The following is a 20,829-nucleotide window of genomic DNA, read 5'->3' on the forward strand; positions in this document are numbered from 1 at the left end:
CCCCAAGCAGCTTCCACAATCCTGACCCTAAAATTAGCAGGTCTGTGTCTGTAGAGATTAACAACTATACCCCCTATGACAGAATGTAGCTGTCATGAGGTTCCCATGTTTACTTAAATAATCTGGGCCAATAAAGTCTTCTAGATGTTCTATCTATATATTGCCTTTATTCCCAGCTGTATACAGGTACATTATTTTCTTCTGGTAGTGAAGCAGATTTGAAGTACATGGTAAATTTGGACACATGAAAACTCTCAGTGCTGTCCAGGTGGTAGAAATTCTTAGTGGGTATATGAGTAGGTGTATGTATGCTTTATATGACAACAGACTATACAGGGGTATATCATCAAGAATATTAGGAGATTCTGGGAACATGGACAACGCTCGTATTAAAAATCAATGGCATCATCCAAGAATGATAAGAACAGAAATAGTGGTTTTTATTGGATGATCAGGATTTAATTCTCTGAAAAAGCAGAGCCTGATACTTTTCACTGAAGTATATCAAGAATTCTTACGAAGATATTGCAACTCTGACTTCAAGTTGCCAATATTGATGGCCAATATTATATCAATGATTGAAAAGTATATTGGAGATGGAAATCCTGCTGTAACTGGTAGGTAGCAGCATCACAGGAACTGAGAGTGCACAGTGGGAAATTGATCACCTCTCAATTCTGACTTGGAAAACCAAATATTCAGTGTTTATGAAAAAACATGGAACATTCATATTTACATGAGTCTTGTTACAAAATCTGTCTGAGAAGCTGGGTGAATACTTTTTTAATTAATCTGTACATTAATCCATACCACTACAGCAACCATGCTACCAGACTAAAGCTAGATCAAAGCAATCTTGGGCATGTAGTTTACTCCATAGATTACAAGATGATGGTACTGTAGATGAGAACTAGGCCATGAAGTGGAGGTGAAAGGTGACTGAGGCAGTGAGTGGAGATAAGAATCTTTCATCCACATCTAGGCCTGCAATCGAGAAAAGGTAAAATTTTTCCCTTCCATATATATATATATATATATATCCTTTTCCTCCAGCCTCCTCATCTGGAGGAAATTGCTTGTCTGCATAGATTTAGGAGGAACAGAATGAAGAATAGCACATATTCTGAAAAATGGTTCCTTTTAGGAAAGAAGGCCTAATACTGCAGAGGGCAGGCAGTGTGGCTAATGGAAAGAGAGATGAGAAGGAAAGTTGAAATGTCTTTAATGCGGGCTGAGACAGGATACCATCCTTATTTTCCTCAAGCTTATGAAGTGCTATGTTTACTAATGCCATTTTATTAAATATAATGATATATTAATTTAATTGATAATATTTAGTGTATAAAAATTATTACTTTATAATCATTAGTTACTGCAGTCTTAAGACTTCCGAATAAACTACATTAAAAATTTAAAAAAAAAATCATAATGTTTCTTTGTAAAACAAACAACATCATAAGAGGTTTCAGGATTACAATTCTAGTTCCAGGTACCTGGTGGAAATTTTGGCTAAAATTGTGTCGTTGTAAATTCTGATGAAGGCATTGCTATTGACTGAGAAGTTCAAAACCTGTAATACACTATGACTGTGAACTTAAATCTCTGTTACAGACATTCCCAAAATGCAGGCTGTGAACTACTGTTACTTCCCAGAGCTGTTGCTGTTGGCCTTTACAGAGCTGACTGGTCTCGTAGTGTTGGCTCTTCTTTGTTTCCCAGATGCTAAAGTGCATTAACAGAAGCTAAAGATATAAAATGTCTTTTCTAAAATGTCCTGGATGTGTAAGTGATTGTAGGAGCCTGTAGTTCTGATGGGTAGAGGAGGCAATCTGCTGAGAAGGCATCTGAGACAGTGATGATATCTTAGTAGACAGCAAATATTGTTTACAACATGAAGAAAAAGCTGAGGTCTTGTCCAAGAGAACTAAAATTCCCTCCTAATATATTTAGAGAAACTATTCCAGTACTGTTTCTTGAACTAAAACAGACTTAGAACCAAAACTTACTTAGAATCTAATACATATGCCTAGAGTTCAAGATCTTGTTTAACTTGAGAGAGAATTTTCAAAAATTAGAACTTCAGAATGTTGCTTCTTCTTTAGGCACTTTTTGTTATATGTGGCATTCTCTAAAACCTCACAAAGGGTTAGTTAGGTAAGTTTCTACTTGTCAACAATTATTATAGCCAATTTAATATAGACAAACGAAAACGCTGAACCACAAAATAATCTAGTCAGCCCTTCTGAAGGATCAGAAGGCACACATCTCAAGATATATCCTACAGAAGTAGTCAGTGAAGAATAATTTTATTCTGCTTTTGTTTCATCAGTCTGTTTGGACGCTTCAGAATGATCCTAAAGGGTTTTTCATTGTTGCTGTCATTTTGCCCCCTACTAAAAATTAATATGGATAGAATCGACAACTTTATAACTCAGTTAATGTTTCATCTTCAAATTAGTTTGTGGTATCATCCTGTTCAATTCCTAATTGCGCTGGTTTCTTCTGGAACAAAATATGATAAAATTCTGGCTTAATATCATAGTTTATTATTATTCTAAGTCAGTTGAAGAGAGACAGAAAAATTAAACCACAAAAATCTCTCTTCAAATATTCACAGCTATATGGAGTTAGGAAAATCTTGTTTAAAACTTTTACAAAAGAAAGAAGAACAAGTAAGTGTTGCACACAAAAATTGGAAGATTTCATTCATATTCAGATCTCAGAGGAACTGAGTTTCCTGTGCTTTCAGACTTTGTTGATAATTTTTGTTCATTGCTTTGATAACAATAGTGTTTTAAAAAGCCTAATCTCATTTTATCCTTGAAAACAGTGCAACAAAAATTCCCATTTTGCACTGAACTAAGGCATAGTGAAATGCTGTGGAGGTGACGGCTAAGTTAGGAGGTAATAACTAACTAGATATGAAGTAAAATTTCATATTAACTTGCTGTGGCCCTGTTTGATATTTCTGTAAAAAGAATATAGCCTTTTTGATGTACTAGGAGACTCAGCATGCTTTGTTTAAGAAAGAGAGGAATGAAGACTATGATCATTTTAACTGAGTATTTTAATTACTTAATTTGTGTCAATCAACCCATATCCTTTCCAAAATTACACAGCGGTACTTGAGCAGAGCACAGTCTTCCCAGAAGTTAACACCGAATAGATGTTCAATGTCCACAATTTTGTACCCTATGCTCAAAACTTGAAAGGGCAGATCATTGATTTTTGCTAATTGCAATGTTTGTGTTCTAAATTACTCAAAAAATAATCAGAAAAATCCTGTTGGCTTTATCATTTTCAACATGACTCACTTCAAGAATGGCTTTTCCTTACCCTCCACCTGGCAGAAGAAGACTATACTCCCAACAGTGTCCAAAATGGAGGCGGGAACGCAGACAGAGCTCCCACAGAAGCATGTGATGGTTCAGTTCACAGGCTGCAGGGAATGCTACAGCCTCCCTAGTAGCAGGGGGTTGTGTGTGGTGTCAGCAGGTAGATGATCTACTCATCTGACCAGCACAGCTGCAAGGTGAAGTTGAAAGGCTGCAAGACGAAGTGGAAAGGCTTTAGGAGCTTTAGGGAGGCTGAAATGGAGATAGACTGGTGGAGCCAGGCTTTGCCCTGCCTGTAACGGAATTGGAAACACCTGCCACATAGTACCCAGCCCACAGCCCCTGAGCCATTGGGAGACACTTGAAGAAAAAAAGAGTCTCCTGCTCTCCTGCCATTAGGCTAGCAACAACAAAAAAGATGAGGGAAGGTGGAAGCAGGTTCCTGCTCAGGGTCACAAGCATCCCCCTTCCCTTTCTATACCTCCTATCTCTTACCCCCAGATACATTTACATATAGGTATGAGGTTATTTTTAATTATAATAGTTACATTGTCATAGTTCCTGAGATCTGAGAAGCCAATTTCTCACTCAGCAAAATCTAAAGGGGAATTATATCCTGTAGTCTGTGGATTCTGCACACAAACATAAATTGATATAACTATTAGGATGGTGATATGAAATGTTTTTGTACATTTGTCTGTAGATGTAGTAACTCTTCTGGCACAACCACTTTGAATATAACTTCTTAGTTTGTTTTTTGAGTCAGAATCAGGCCTTGGTTAATACTTGCATGAATCTGAATAATTTACTGTGGTTATTCTGGTTGTTTCTGGGTTTAACATGACTTTAGAGCCTCCTCACTCTGTGTGAGAAGCTCCTGCATATTTGTATCTCTGCATGTTAATGTGAGGAAAAACATCTTTCATTGCAGAAGAGTGAATGATTTAGTAAAGAGATTATCACTCACAGTTACCCTCAAAGAGGAAAGTAGAAAGCAAATACAGGATCTGAATGTGTCCTTGGGGCAAAACTCTTGCACTTCATTACTAACTGCATATTGCAAGAAGGACATTGCAGAGAACTCAAACATAAGCAGACACAGGGTGTTTCCTTAGTTCAGTCACAATACCATATAGATACACATACCTAAACTCAACTGTTCTCCTCTTCTCCTACTAAAAATCTAGAGGTAAATCTTGTATGCTTGATTTTGAGAGACAGTGTGTTTGTATCTTCTGCATGGGAGAAATAGTTCAGGAACAGTTCATCCTTATGAAGATATTATCTCTGTACTGCTGCCAGACAGGTCAGTAAGGAGCTCATGTTAAATGCTGGGTTTGTGGCAGTATTGCTCATAAAACTTGGACTCGCTAAACAATTGTATAAGCCCACTCACTATTATCTGAATACTACTTCATTCATAAATCTGCTTTCTTTTTCCATTCAATCCAGTGATATACCCTTTACTGCTTTCCAGTACTGATCATTTCAGCAAAGGCATCCTTAGCTTTTATTTGAGCCTTGTTACTCTCTGGGACAAAATCACATGTTAATGAATATTGATCTTACAAGTTGCAAAGTCAGTCTTCTTGTATATTCTTTCAATGCCGTCTACATATATTTTCAACTATCTCATTCTTAAATAATTCATTTTAATTACAAATAATCAGTTCATTGCATATCTTTTTCATCTGCCAAGCTTTTTCTTTGTCTTCTCTTGCCTGTAAGCTTGTTGATTTCTCCTTCAGGAACAGCTGTTTTCCAACATTATCCGTATGGCATAAAGTTAGGCCTAAGAAAAGGCTTATGAGACAGTCCAGCATGGAGAGCATCAGTGTGAAAAGAGCCAGGGAGCCTTTGACATCAAGTATCTCTGCCATTGACAGGAGAGGGTTAAACTGTCCTGCTGTTTTCTTTGCAGGAGAACCACATGAGAGTGTTTCATGGACTGATGTGCAGAGTTTATTTCATAAATGGGTAGTTGCTGTGGTTTTGTATTGCTTCATTGTAGATTTAGGGCAAGGGATATTTTCTTGCTTTCATGTAGGTCCCAAAATATATGTTCTTCCCTGCACTACTCATTCAGTTTCTATCTGCCATTACAAGCGTAATTCATTCACAGCTTTATACATCTTACTCTGTTCCTCAATTGTTCCCTGTATTCATTTCTGAAATGGGCTACCAAAGACTATTTCTCATTTTATTTCACATAAAATATTTAACTCCTTTTAAAACATGCTTTTTTTTAAGCACCTAAACTTGAGACAAAAACTACTACTTGTCTACCAAACCTAGGTTTGTGTATCTATGTCAAAGACATTGCTGTCATTTATCTCCATGCCACCGTTATGCAAAATAGAAGTCTTTTGTGGGGTACTTTTCAGCATCTAGTACGTCTGCTAATCTCTCAAACCCATTCTCTGCTGGAACTGTTCGTTTACCTGAAGCTGCCTTTTCATGTTCCTCCTTGGTTCATGCATTCTGCAGCTGTCTAGGCTCACTAGACAACATCCCACTGTTCAAAGTGCTGGCAGAAAAACACAAACCATTGGGGGTTTTGCCTTTTTCTTTTTTTTTACCTGCTTTAATGATTGATGTTCTCTTCCTCAAGGGACAACAAGACATTTTTACTGTAAGGAGTCTAATATATATAGCTTGAAGCATGTCAGAAGGCTACTCCAGAAGCCAAAATTGCTATTTGTAGAATTGTTGCATATTCGTTCTATCCTCTGCTCTTCTCTAAATTTTCAATTCATCTTCTATTTTCCTCTGTTTGGCTCTGTTTTATAAATATTGGCATCCTGCCATGTTCAGCCATAATGAGCTACAATATCGATACAGATAAGTCTACAGAGTGAATGCAGGCTACTTCTGTCAGCTCCCAGAGCACTCTCACTGAACCTTTGATCTGCTTGCATGTGTTGGCTGTACAGACGTCGCTTTAATAGATTCTCTTCACTTGAAAGAAAGACGCTTTTTGAAGAAAAGTACCTCGCTTTCCCTTGCACACAGTGATCTCCTGAAGCCTCCCCTTCCTGTTCAGCTCCCTTGCAATATCGGTGATTCTGAACCAGTGATTTTGTGAGGCTGGAACAACAATTAAGCATGAATTATTTTTCTGTTCCTGCTGCCGCTGCTAATTTTAAACTTTCTGCCTTTTCATTTTTATATCTTAATTTAGCTTGAACTTTTTCAGTATCTAATTAAATATCAGTTTTCCTTTGAGTTGTGTGTATAATGTATGTATATTTATAATGTTCTCTCTAACACAAACTGAACCACAGCAGTAGAGACATTACTTCCCAGAGGTTCAGATCCCTGTTTAAACACCTAGGTGGAGGTCTTAGTTGTTACACTTCATTTCAAGTCATAGAATCATTAAGGTTGGAGAAGACCTCTAAGGTGATCAAGTCCAACCTTCTACTCAAAACCTCCATGACTACTAGACCACGTTCCAAAGTTGTACTAGTTTTTTTGAACACCTCCAGAGATAGTGACTCCACCACCTCCCTGGGCAGCCTGTTCCAACGCCCCACCACTCTTTCAGTAAATAAATTCATCCTGATATCCAGCCCAAGAAGTACGATTTTACTCTGAGCCATTTAACAGCTGGATGAAAAATTAATTGCAGTTAAATTCTTACCTCTGAGACTAGTTTGACTATAAAGCTGGGAGCTGACCTGGGAGTCCTTCTCTCCATGCTGTAGCTTCACTGCAGAAAAGTATTCTATCCAAACAGGATTGACAGTGACTCTTTCCATTGCCCAAAGTTTAAGATCGCAATCTAGATGGTATTTAAAAGCTGATGCTGAGGATGTGGACTCAACCTTAGAAAAATCTGCTAAAGAATCCCAAAGAAAGCCTTTCACACCTCTGAAACAGGAAGGTTTGCCACAAACACAGCTCTAGGTCAATAACAGTAAAGGGAGGGAGGAGATATATGGGCTCCAAGTAGAATTCTCAGTCTGTAGGGTCCAATGGAGGACACATGGGTTGAGAGAGGGCAAGAGGAAAGCAATACTAACATAGTGTGTGATTTGCTCATTCTGTTGCATGTGCATATACACAGCTGCAACCCAGCCCTTCTGCACTGAAAAACGTCCCTATTCAGTCACATGTCAGATGTTAAGTATGATGCTTCCAGGCAAACCTCTGTCCACATTAATGAATGTTTATTTTAAAAACAAGAAGAGTTCTTTTGTATCACTTTCACATGTTTTAAACACATTAAAATTACAATAACTTCATCATTTTTAGAACTAGTTTGGGATGTCTTTGTAAAATTGTGTTTACTTTTCTTATGCTATGTTCAATTTTCTTGGCAACACTGGAAGGGATTCTGTCAGGATGAAATCATATATTTCTAGAAAATATTCTTTGCTTACAGCACTGATGTAAAATGTAAATTCCTGCCAAGAAATGAACGGCAGAGATATTTATAGAGATTTTATAATTTATTTATTTACACTCTATACTGCAAGCTATTTACAGTCGATATTCACAGGTGCTAGTATTCAGTTGGAAAAACCACCTCTGCAGAATGTATATATATGGGTGCTTTGAACAGCTTGAGGGAATCTAGAAATTTAGAAAACGAAACCAATTTGGAAAGAGGTTGGGAGGGAAGGGGTGCTTGTCGGGGACCAGCAAGCCCACAAACAGGCAGTTTGGCACAAACCTCAACAGAAACTCTATGAAGAAATATTTAGCTTACTCACTGTAACAGCATGAGAGCTGAAATCTCTCTTTGTGAAGAAAAATTAAAAAGACAGTCTTAAAACCATCACACTCACAAACTAAGAACTGTGTGAGATCTTTCCATGAGGCTGTGTTTATATTCCAGAAATTGTGGCACAGATATGCCATAATAAAGAAATCAAATATGAGGCCAACTACGTGGCGCTGTGCCACGTGGTTGCTGCTTCTCCCAGAACAAAAAGTCCTGGAGTTTTCTCGGGAACCTTGGAGGCTTTTGCAGCTCAGTTCACGAAGTGCGTTGCATAAGAAGAGCTTACCACTCTGGGGGAAAACCATTGTTGCAGGGGTCGCAGGGCACGGCAAAGTGGCTTCCCTGCAAGGCTGGGGAGACTTCTTCCGCAATCCACAGGGATCGGCTGGGGAGCTGCCGGTCCGGTCGAAGCAATGTCCCCACTCCAGGGGGCTGTAGCGGTCCTGGACACACGGTGCACACGGTTTACCACGGTTCCCTCACTCAGCCATCAGTCAGGCAATGGTGGTGATCCACAGCAATGCACTCAGAAATGCCGGGTTGACTCCTGGGTAAAGCAGACCCTTCAGCAGTGCAGGGTGCGAGGCAAATATGGGCATGCACACAGGAACAGGCACAGGTAAAAACATGGAGCACTTTTTTACCTAAACAACCCCTATTTAATATTTGCCACACAAATACTGGTCCAATGAGCATCCTTTGTAAACAGAGTAATCAACCAATTAAATGATGTTTTACCAAATGTAGTATGAGCATACACCTTGAACAAAGCAAGCAAGAGCATGTCGCCTGAGCTTTCTTTACCACAATGTTGTGGTGATTAGGGATGGAGGATGATGATTATTAATTATGAAGTATGAAATATGAATTATGAAAACTATATTTTATTATTTGTTAAAATTATTAATAACAATTAATCACCTTTATATATTGATTTGAATGCATGGTTGTAGAAATTTAGTCCATAACTAGTTCAGTATATACAATTTTACCCAATTAGAATATTTACAGAATCAATTTCTAATTAAGGGAATGAAGGGGTGCAGTTCTGCCGCTTGTCCACTAGAGGGAGACTCGACAAGACGCTTTGCGGCTGCGGTGATGTACAGAGATATTTATAATGTTATTCAAGGGGCAATTCAATCTGGAAATATCACATGACTACAGGCGGGCGCTTTGAATAGAAGGTTGCTGAATGTTGCACACATGAAGAGATACATTCTGTCTTTGTAGTGAGGCAAGTTGCTGGGCTACGCTGGCTACTCGCTGCTGCTGGCTGGCTGTCAGCTGCCTGTCTGTCTGTCAGCCAGGGGCTGGTCCATCCAGGCGGTGCCTTTCTTTCTCCTCTTGCGGGAGGGGTGGTTTGCTTTCTCCTCCCACAGCTGTGGAGTGGCAAGGCTTTCTGCCAATCGGCGGTTTCCCTTAGCAGGGTTGCCCTGGGAGGGCCGGTCCAGAGGAGCGGTCCTATGCAACGGGGCCAGGTCAGGTGATGGTTCCCGGTAGGCGGGGCCAGCGAAGGGGTGTGGTGAAGCAGCGCTTCCCCCTCGGCTCGGCTTGAAGTGAGCTGACAATGCCGAATCTCGGCGACTGCTTCTCATTAAGGTTACAATGCAGTCTTTGGCTTGATCTCAACAGAGAGGATATCTCTCTCTCTCTCTTTCTCTCAGGAAAATCCCAGGTTACATTATCCTGATGGCACAGGGCTGCAGAGCGGCAACAGTGGGCAGCTCCTCATATCTCCCGCAAACAGCGGGGGTCACGCAAGATGCGTTTCTGCTTATGGCTGCTTATGATTAGCTTGTAGCAGATCTGGACTGCCTGGCTTGGGCTTAGTCCCTCCCTTCTGGGCTAAAGCTTACCCTCTTGGGGTTTTCTGCAGTCCTTTCATCTGGCCTTACGACACTGGCTTTTTCTGTAGCTCAGCGAAGGGATCTCCTTTGCTGGTTCCTCGAGCAGCTCGGGCAGCTGGCTTCTTTCTGTGTTGCAGGGGCTTCTAGTATGCTTGCATGTGGGAGTGAGAAGACTTAGGGGTTACGAGCTTCTGTAGCTCAAACAAAATGAGAGAAAGCAAAAGAAGAGAGCAAGTTGGTAAACAAATGGAGTAGTACTTATAGATATCTCGAGGATGGATCTGGCCAATGGGCACACTTGTCAACAACCTTCTTCGACCTATAGCAAGGGTGAAGCTAGAATTACGCCCTTAGACGGAAAGAGCATAAGCATGCCATGCGATGGGTGCATGTAGTTGTTTACCCCTCAGGAGACAGGTTGGTGACTGGGCCTTTGTCCTCCTCTACCGAAAGGAAGATGGAAGGGTGGACTTACTAAAACATGTTGGGACAAGTTTGCTGGTGTCTGGGGGCGTAATTCTGGCATGTGGTGCCTTCACCACACACAACGGGCACAGGGAGGTTGTTTACCTAGGCTCAGTGGCACCAAGACTTCTCCCCCTCTCCAGAAGGGAGAGGGAAGAGGGGGTTCGAGCTGAACATGTAGGGACATGTCCTGGCACTATTTGGGGTGTAGTCTTGGACATAAGCATCATTCACCACAAACACCTGACTGCTTAAAAGGCTTGGGTTTTGACCCTATATACTTTACATATATGGATGGATCCAAAGCTGTTTGCTTCATAGTGCTTTGGCTCAAAACAAGTTCCACCCATAGCATTTACTTTTTTTTAGACTGATTAAGGGGGTACAAGAGTACTTTGTTCTGAAGGCTTGTGGGAAACAACTTTAGCCTTTGCAGAGATGAAAATATTTTGAATTTTGTTTCTTATGAAGTACAGTAGCTGAAACATTTGTAAGTCTAATTTGTGCTCAAAGACATTGTTTCTCTGTTGCTACATACTAATATAACTTTGGGTACTCATACAGGAGAAAGAAGGAGGGATAAAAAGAATGTCTGAGGCCAAACCCATGCAATCTCTTCACTGGCCTCTGGAAAGCAACACAGGAAGTACCAAACCCATGACTTTCACCTAAGCTATAAACTAATAAGTCTGCAGATATTTCCCAAAGTCTGTATCTTAAAAACAATCACAGTCAGCTCACAAAGATGTCTGTTCCACTTGCAAAAGGTTCCTTTAACTTTATCCTGTAACTACTGTATTCACATTTTTAAGTACAGGATTATTTCCTTCTGGAATTAAAATTCTGGTGTTGTCAGATGCATGCAGAACATGATAGCACTGTTCATTTTTAAATGTCAGAGTTGGTTCAGTATGGCGAAAGCACCCAAAAGAAAAAAGAGACAGAGGAATGTACAGACAGGGGCCACAGGAAATAAGGCAGAAATCATAGAATCATAGAATGGTCCATGCTGGAAGGGACCTCCAAAGGTCGTCTAGTCTGACCTCCCTGCAGTCAGCCGGGACATCCCAAACTAGACCAGGCTGCCCAGGGCCTCATTAAGCCTTAACTTCAGTATCTCCAGGGTAGGGGCCTCAACCACCTCCCTGGGCAACCTCTTCCAGTGTTCCACCACCGCATAGTGAAGAACTTCTGCCTCATATCCAATCTAAATCTGCCTTTCTCAAGTTTGAAGCCATTGCTCCTTGTCCTATCATCACAGGCCCTTGTAAACAGTCTCTCCCATCCTTCCTCTAAGTCCCCTTCAGGTACTGGAAGGCTGCTATCAGGTCTCCCTGGAGCCTCCTCTGCTCCAGGCTGAACAACCCCAGCTCCCTCAGCCTGTCCTTGTAGCAGAGGTGCTCCAACGCCCTGATTGATTTTTGTGGCCCACATCTGGACCCTTTCCATCAGGTCCATGTCCTTCCTATAATGAGGGCTCCAGACCTAGATGCAGTACTCCAGGTGAGGTTTCACCAGAGCAAAGTGGCAGAATCACCTCTCTGGATCTGCTGGCAACACTTTTTTAATGCAGCCCAGGACGTGATTGGTCTTCTGTGCTGCAAGTGCACACTGTCTGCTCAGGTCCAGCTTCTCGTCCATCAACACCCGCAATTCCTTTTCCTCAGGGCTGCTTTCTATCACCTCATCCCCCAGTCTGTATTCATAGTGAGGATTGTTCTGGCCCAGGTGCAGAACCCAGCACTTGCTCTTGTTGAACCTCATGAGATTCACCTGGGCCCACCTCTCCAGCTTGTCCAGGTCTCTCAGGATGACATCCTGTCCCTCTGTGTGTGTATCAACAACATCACTCATCTTGGTGTCATCTGCAAACTTGCTGATGGTGCACTCAATCCCACTGCCTATATAAAAATATGAAACCGTACAGGTCTCAGTACAGACCCCTGAGGGACACCACTTGTCACTCTCTCTCTCTTCAAGCCATTGAGCATCATCCTCTGGATGTGACCATCCAGACAATTCTTTATCCAGTGAACAGTCCACCCATCAAATCTGTATGTCTCCAACTTGATGAGTAGGATGTTGTGGGGGACCGTATTAAAGGCCCTGCAGAAGTCCAGATAGATCTCATCCATAGGTTGTCCCTTATCTACCAACATAATCACTCTGTCGTAGAAAGCCATATGGTTAACTTCACACTCTGCAGCAAGGGTAAAACTGTTACTGCAGAAGAACAGTATTTTTATCTATTTTTATTTTTTAGAAAAAGGATTATTATCTCCAACAGTACACATAAACTAAATTGTAAATTTAACAAGATTAGTTCAAAGTGTTGTAAGAACTTTTAACTATTATATCATTATTCTACAGCCATGTGATTCTTTCTATTCTACAATATTATCAGTGATTTTCTCTGGTTCTTAGGACTTCAAAATTCTGCCAACCATATATATCTCTTATAGTGTTAGTTACTTGCAAATCTTTTCTCCACTTTGTACATCTCTGCTTTATATTATTTAATTTGTATCTTTGAAAATCCATGAAAGTCACTTAAGACTATGAAAGTACAAGGGTGAGAGACAATCTGCCCTCGTATTTCCTGAGCACCTCTAAGGAATCGCTTAAAGCAGCAGAAAAGAATTGTGAGCAACCTAATGTTTTGGGTAAGGAAACAGACACAGCCAATAAGAAAAAATTTCAGACGCTGGAAAAACAAATTCTTTTTCTCTACTGAAATGCAGCATTTCTTGTGGAAAAAGAAACAGACATCTTCTTTTACAGAAGCCAAGATGTCCAAAGAGTTGATGTGGCCTGATAACCACTGAGATATGACTGCCAACAGAAACATTGTGCACTTATACCAATAACAAGCAATGAGCTGCTAGAGGCAAGAGCTTTTACTATCACTTGAAGAAAAGACATTCTGGCAAAAAACCATGCATCAAAATAGATTCTTAAATAAGAAAATGCCTTCTTTTCAGCACCTGCTCAAATATCTTATTTTAGATTGTGCCCAAACTGAAGGGCAGCTGATACCCACATTAGTTCTGACTGACAATTTTATGGAAAAATCTGGGACCTCTCCCACAAGATCATTTGTGTGGAGAACATATTCCAGGTGTCTTAACTGGCTACCAAATGTCACCCCTATTCCACTGCTAAATAGCTCCCAGTACACATATTAGGCTTTAATGGCTCTCGACATACTTTGGCCTAGAAAGCAACCATGGCAACTTCTAGCTCAAGATGTGTTCATTCTTATAAAGAGTAAAAAACATTTTTGTCATTCCACTGGCAGAACCAAGGCTGTTGTCTAAAAGCAAACTCCAGTGTTGATAGTGCCTAGGTGATGTTCAGGACATATCCTGCCCTCTTATACAATCAGCATGTCATCAGTAAATGGGGCACAGAAGGGAAGCAATGTGCCCTTTTGACTGATCAGCATTATCATCTAGGGAGGAAAAAGTATTTCCTACCCACTAGCTGTTTCAACTTGTTATAGGTAAGAGGTGATTAGGAAACTAGAACATCTGTTTTATGAAGACAGGCTGAGTAACTTGGGGCTTTTAAACCTGGAAAAGAGGAGAAATATTGATGAGGGATCTCATCAATATTCATAAATATTTCCAGAGTGGATGTCAGGAGGATGGGGCCAGTCTTTTTTCAGTGGTGACCAGCAACAGGACAAGAGGTAAGGGGAACAAATTTGAACACAGGGAGTACCATCTGAGCAAATGCTCAAAACAACTTTATAATATAAAGGGAATTTTTTTTAAGTTAAAATTTTGCTGTGACTGTAGATTGGCACAACCTTGAATGATTATTTCCATAATATGTTTACTAACATATAAAACATATTAAGCAGTTTGCATTGACTGCTGAACTGACTGTTGATGTGTTTTTGTCTGCTTCTTCCACAAATTCTGATTCATTATGCCAACATATTTTATAGCATTCCTTCATTGTCTGCCTCCATCCTGCTTGGAACATGGTCATGTCTTTCTTCATAATCAGCCTCTTTAGTTTCTCCCTGGCTTTGTTTTCTTCAAGGGCAGGTTCTCTGAGCTTTCCTTGTCCTGCATGCTTTATCTACTCCCCCAGCAATCAGTTTCAACAATGTTATGCAGGAAAGAAAGCTATTCTTCAGGATTAGAAATAGTGGCAGTATCTGATTATCACACTTTCATTTTGGATGTGAAAGTATATGTAGGTAAGTGTAGTGTTTTGTATAAAGTCCATGAGAGTATTTTCTTATATTCTCATTCTGAATACACAACTTTTTTGTGTATGCATTGCTGCATACCTCTGAAGTGCTTTCTCATAAAGTACAAGAGTAGAAGACCTAATATTTTAAGCAATTTTCTGTATGTGGCTGACAGAATTAGGAGTTGTATTCTGCATGGCTCAAGTCAGTTTGGTGATGCATTCCTTTGATGGACTTTGATAATATCTTCATTTTTTTGTTAAAGGCATTAAAAAAAAAAAGCTAATTAAATCCATTTAGTTTTGAAATATATTGATGAGATTCTTGCACACCAAAACCTTCTAATTTAGGACACAAAACTCTTCCTATGGTATTCAGGAATATAAAAGACTTGAAGTCTAACAGGAACTAAAAATGCAGAGAAGCAGTGAATATTTTTTGTAGCTTCTTAGCATCATCCTGCAGCTATAAGAAGGGTGACAGTGATGGGAAAAAGATTATTTCCTTTACTGCTTCTTCACTCCATCTGTCATTGTAGAAAGAGAAAAAATATGGTGACTATATTCTGTGCTTAAGGTTTCCTCTCCTGACCCTTTCACAGATGGGAAACTGGGCAATGGAGTACTTGCAGTCTTACCTGTGGAGGTGGATTGCAGACACGGGATGTCTTCTGTTGTCATCTATTGTCGAGAGAGACTAATGAGACGGTGATTTTGGCAGATGAATTGTGCCGTAAACCTAAGCCATCCCTTGTGCAAGCCTGTAGTTGTTTTGACTGCCCACCCTCCTGGTATCCTACAGAATGGCAAGAGGTAAGAATATATCTGTAATCTCATTTTATAACTCCTAATAGTAGTCATTGCATGCATTATCAATGCATCATTTTGCTCTAGCCCATCAAGACAATTCATTAATCATTTCAACAAGTAATTAAAAAATGAAAAACCGACCCTTTTTTGATCTTTAAATTAAATATGTCAGCATTTTCAGAGGCAAATAGTGACCACAGATCCTTCTAATACAGTTACTGGGGAGTCTTAACAACTGGCTATAGATTTCAGATACAAGTATGTGGAATATTATAGTTAGCTGCAGATTTGGGCTAGCAAAGCCAATGTTTGTATGAAGATGTAACAAAATGTAAATTTGTATATACTATTTAATATCTTGGGCAGTGGTATCTTCAAACACTGCTGTAACTTATTTACAAAGTATATTTACAGGTTTTGTTTATCAGTTGTGAGTGATACATTCCACATATAAAGACAGTTAAATGATTTAAGAATTTCCAATACAGTGATCCAAACTGGAAATAAAGGTGCTGCGATCTGCGGTTTCCCACCAATGAGATTCCGTGGCAGATTAGCCAGGTACTGATGACTTGCTCTTCTGCCCGGTATCTTCCCAGATGCTGTGACTATAATTCTACTTTCCCTTGGCTCTGAGAGGGCTAGGGGGCCTCTCTCCTCTCATGCCCAGTTCACGGTCTGGAGCTTGCCCTTGGCTTGGTGAGGGCTAGGGGGACGTCTCTCTCTCTCATGTGTTCTGTTGCCAGTCTATAGTCTTTCTGTGGCTCTTCTGGGATTCCATTGTTTTGAAGCTTTTCTACTTTCTGCCTTGGTCCAGGTGCAAGGCCTGGGTGTAGTTTTTGCCTGTTAGGACAAGTCCTTCAGCTGCTACTCAGGCAGCATTTGGCTCTTGTCTCTTTTGTGGTAAGAACAAGACCTAACTGTAGTTGGTCTGCTAGTGGAGGCCCTTCAGCTGCTACTCTGGCTGTATGTGGCTCTTGTTGCTGTCTGGGTTAGAACAAGGCAAGCTGCCTAACTTCTAGGCTGGTTTACTGTCCCAAGACATTAATGCCCTTTGGTAACACATAAACTTGATAACTGGACCTATAGGATGGGGCATATCCAAACATGACCAGGGGCACACACACATTCACGGATGCTTACAATGTTAACGCCACGTGCTATACTTTTGCCTTAACCATCTCGACTCCAGGAACCGACCAGGTTAGCACATTCACAAGTGCTTAGCCCATTGTCTGGGCTAGGGCATGTTTTGGCGTTTGACCCTTCAGGACAGAATAAAAAGGATCAAGGAGGAGAGAATCTCTAAAATATGTTTGATGTTCTATATATTCTCAAATAATTTCATTTACGACAAGAAAAAGTCCTCATCCTTCCAAGTCCTTCCATTTGGGAGATGTGTGTTCTATTACGCTATCACTGGAAAATGTTATCTACTTAATGCATCTGTGCAAGACTTTCTGCCTTTGGAGAACAGAAATAAGTTTATTTGCTGCCATCTGGTTGCAAATGAAAACACTTGTGCAATTCAAAAGACTTAAAGATGTTTCTGTTTGATATAAGACTGCACAGGAAGAGAGGATCCTGCCCTGCTATCAAGAGTAAATTAAAAACTTGCTGTGTGGTAGAAATGCAAGAAAAAGGCCTGTTTAAATCTTCAGTTCTGCTGGGTGCAAGTATTCACTCCATCATATGAGAAAACTATGAGTTATTGGCATGGTGCTTACATATGCTTACCCACCCTCCACCTATAAAGTGTGCTCTTAATGGCCAGGGAGATGTTAATTACTCACCTAATGAAGCTGGTAAGTCTGTAAAACTGTGCTTCATGGGAGAGCTCTGGGTTTGGGCAGCCATCTGAGTAACACAAATTTAAGCCAGGCTGATATTCTGTCAAAGCTAAATAATTAGTTATGATATTAGTTCTATGTCTCAAATAGTTCAGTAATAGCTCATGCTTTAGTTTGCCTTCTTATAATCACAAATACGTATTGAACTAATACAAAAGGTAATAAACAAGCATTTCAAAGTTAAGATATCCTGGATGGAGTGTCTATGCTTATTAAAAGCCTGTAACTGGCCACAGAAAGTGATTTTCTGTAAGTTTATTTAACAATCAGAAGAGATACACTACAGCATACTGAGAAATTGTCTTTCTGATAACAATGGCCATTAGTTATAGGCTACCCTAGAATGCTATCAAAACTACGACAGCAATTTCCAGACAGATTATTTTCAAAATTTTAACTTGCCCCTCAACAGTGCAAACACAAATATTTACACCTGTCTGAAGTAATGTTCTAGCAATTTTTTTATCTGCTCAGGGGCTCTCAAATATGCTGTGTGTTTGAAAACTGTAGTAGGAGTTAGAGAGAAGTGAGCTTGATTGAGTATAAAAGCTTTAACAAGCATATTAATCAGTAATTAAATCAAACTGCTCAGTTCACACTTTTTATGTTACCTGATGCCTTTTCTGGTCTTAGTGAAGACAGAGATCCCTTACCACAATTCCTTGCTGCAGCTTACCAAAGGTCGCATTATAGCTCTTCTGTGCTTACTTTGACAGGCTGGCCAGCTGTCTACATAGCTCCCCACTATATGAGCTCCAAACATTTCCTGCACTTACCTTTCAAAAAGGAAAACAATTACAAAAATGTACTTCTCTACCTACTGTCTTATGCCTCTCTTTAGAGGTATATAGTACAATTAAATAAATAAATAAACAAACACAAAAAAAAAGACTAATCCATGAAAATGACTTTTGATTCTCTCATTTTTTTAAAAACAGCTGTGGTCCTGGATTTTGTACCACCAACATCTGTACAGTTATTTCTACCAAGCTAGGTCTAGTAATTCAGTCTTACAGAGCTTTCTCATGGAGGGCCTTCATGTAAAAACCTTTGTCACCAAGACAGTGCATCACAGTGATGGGTTGTTACAGCTGCTGGCTTATGGGATGCAGGAGGAGAAAAAAACATTTGAACAGGATGTGAGCAGCTGAGACTCCTGGAGGTGAACTCGACCCATGCAGCAGAGCCACCACGGAGCCCTCCAGCAGAAGAAACCTTGCAGGAGGATTTCTTTCCTTCAATTAAGTGACCCACAACACCTCCCCTCTCCTCAAATACCTGAGAGGGTTTTCCATATACAGAAGATGGACAACACTTCTGTAAAGGGCCTTTCTCACCCTAGGGAAGGTTCTTTAAAGCTTCACTAACTCTAGACAGTGACATCTGTTCTCCATACAGCCTGGTTTTAAGCTATTTCTTAGATCTCATCTCTTCTGTTCATCGTGTATTTCAAAGCATTCCCTCACAATAGTTTCAAGCAAACAGACAAAAGATTTAAACTCTGATGAGCAATGTTTTCTATTCTAAGGCCTCTTAATCTTGTTAGGGAAGGATTATCTGAATTAAACACTATTAGAAGCCCCAGTGTTCCTGGCAGGCAAACACAGATAATTATCAGTGTTGTAACATTCCAAGTGATTTTTAAAGTATCTCTTCACAGATTCAAGATTATATGTTTTTAAATACTTTTCATTTTTAGCTAAATCCATTAGGATGTTTATCTTGTTTTCAGTTGTGTGCTTCTGGAGGAAAGTACATATGAACTTTTATTTTTACAAGGCACTATTAATATCTGTTCTGCAAACTTCAAATGGGAAACACCCATCAATTAGCCTTCATCCTCCTTTGTTTTATTACTGAATAAGTTCCATAGTCTCAGTTCCAGAATCCCTTTTTTGTTGCTCAGTACTATACTTGCTCCCCAGATAATTAGAAAAATGGCTTGACAGAAGTCAGAATAGGAAAATTGCTAACATTTTCAGATACTTTCTTATTTTTTTCTCTTATTGTAAAAAGATCTTTCTAAAGCTTCAGGGCTCAGAAAGCAACTGAAAGACCTGCCAAGAGAAAAATATTTCTTCCGTATATAGATGCTTTATCATACTGTGGAGTCATAGCAAAGAATTAATTTTCAAGAGCAAGAACAAACCTTGTACTACTATAGTCCCATCACCTTAAACAGAGGGCAGTGTAAAACTAAACCACCTGAGAGAGCTGAGGGGTAGGATAACCCCTTCTTCAACGGCATCTGTAGGCAGGAAAAACTGTAAAATTGCATTCTTTCAAGCATTCAGCTAGTGCTAGTAGCAGTTATGATGCTGAGCAACAGCTGCCTAGCCCTTTATTTTTCATCAATAACTGCCTTTTCCTTTCCCAACAGCTTTGGGAAGGGACTTTCCAAAGAGGCTTCCCAACTTCCCTGCCTCCCAAACAATGGAAATGGTGGTTTTGCCTAAATCTTGTGCCTTGAATTCATGTGTGTAGATGTTCCTAGGTATGTGGTGAGGCAGAGAGACAGCCCACTTTACCTCTCTTCTTTCAAGACTGACCATCGTTTCTTTATGTTAATTATCATTTACGGATTGTCACATGAGCAGAACAGATACCAAAGCAATGACTACTGTGAGAGAGGCCAAAGCCCCTGTTCCGCCACAGTTTAGGATGACATATGCCTGCACTTCTACCAAAGGAGAAAATAGCTGCTGCTGGGATCTCTTTCTTGCCCTTGCACCCACTCCCTTATATCTCAAGAAATATTGTGCTGTCATGCAGTAGTCCTGGGTAAAGCTAACCAGAATTATAATTAGCTTTAACCTAGAATAATTTTCCACTCCAGTGGACTCTGTATGCATTAATGCCTATGCCAGCATACAGGAAAAGGCAGCACATAACCAAGGATAACTGACTGTCAGAACTGGATGTATATGTTGCCTTCTTCAATGTTAGCCTTTCCTTGTGTTTGCTTAAGGTAAGTGTTGAACTAGGCACAATCATGCAGCAACATGGAAAAATACCAGTCTGGAAGTCAATACCTTAGTCCCTTATCTTCCGTAACAGGATGTCACGGGACACTGGGCTTGCCTTTGCTCAGAAGATGTGGGGAGCAGTAATATCAGGAGACATAGTTCAAAAGCATGGGCTTTACCTACTTCTGTGGGTAAGGTCAAACCAACCTGTGATACAAGAACTTTGTTGTACCTCTGTTGTGATATCTTTCTGAACAGCTCATAGAGCACATCATTCATATGGGATATGTCTGGATGAGGATCCTCTAAAAACTACGTTTCTTGTTACCTGTAGATACAAGCATATGTTGCTGTCATTGATTACCCCTCTTTCTTGGAAAAAAATATGAGGGTGGGAGCTTCTGCTACAGAAAATTCAGCAGACCCCAGGGCAGCGAAGATCCCAGAAGTAAAATACAGGTACAGGCAGATCTCCAGTGTCATAATTGAGGGCTGTCCTAGAAAAGCAGTCCTGTGGACACAGAGAAATCTCATTATAGTGTTTGGCTCTTTCTGGCACTTAGCAATATCGTTTGGTGTCACGTAGCTAGATGTACTAGCACTGGAACAGGCCACCCAAGG

At 40.2% G+C, this 20,829-nt stretch overlaps 1 protein-coding gene across 1 annotated transcript in view; it reads left to right on the plus strand.

Moving 5' to 3' along the window:
* The window catches only part of ADAMTSL1 (ADAMTS like 1), a 198,913-nt gene that overhangs the window by 132,934 nt on the left and 45,150 nt on the right, over positions 1-20,829 (plus strand). The window contains exon 18 of the mRNA XM_054397580.1: positions 15,185-15,395. Coding sequence (XP_054253555.1) covers positions 15,185-15,395 — 211 coding nt within the window. The remainder of the gene's footprint in view (positions 1-15,184; positions 15,396-20,829) is intronic.

The sequence above is a fragment of the Indicator indicator genome, chromosome Z (assembly GCF_027791375.1).
Source record: "Indicator indicator isolate 239-I01 chromosome Z, UM_Iind_1.1, whole genome shotgun sequence".
NCBI classification, from domain to species: Eukaryota; Metazoa; Chordata; class Aves; order Piciformes; family Indicatoridae; genus Indicator; species Indicator indicator.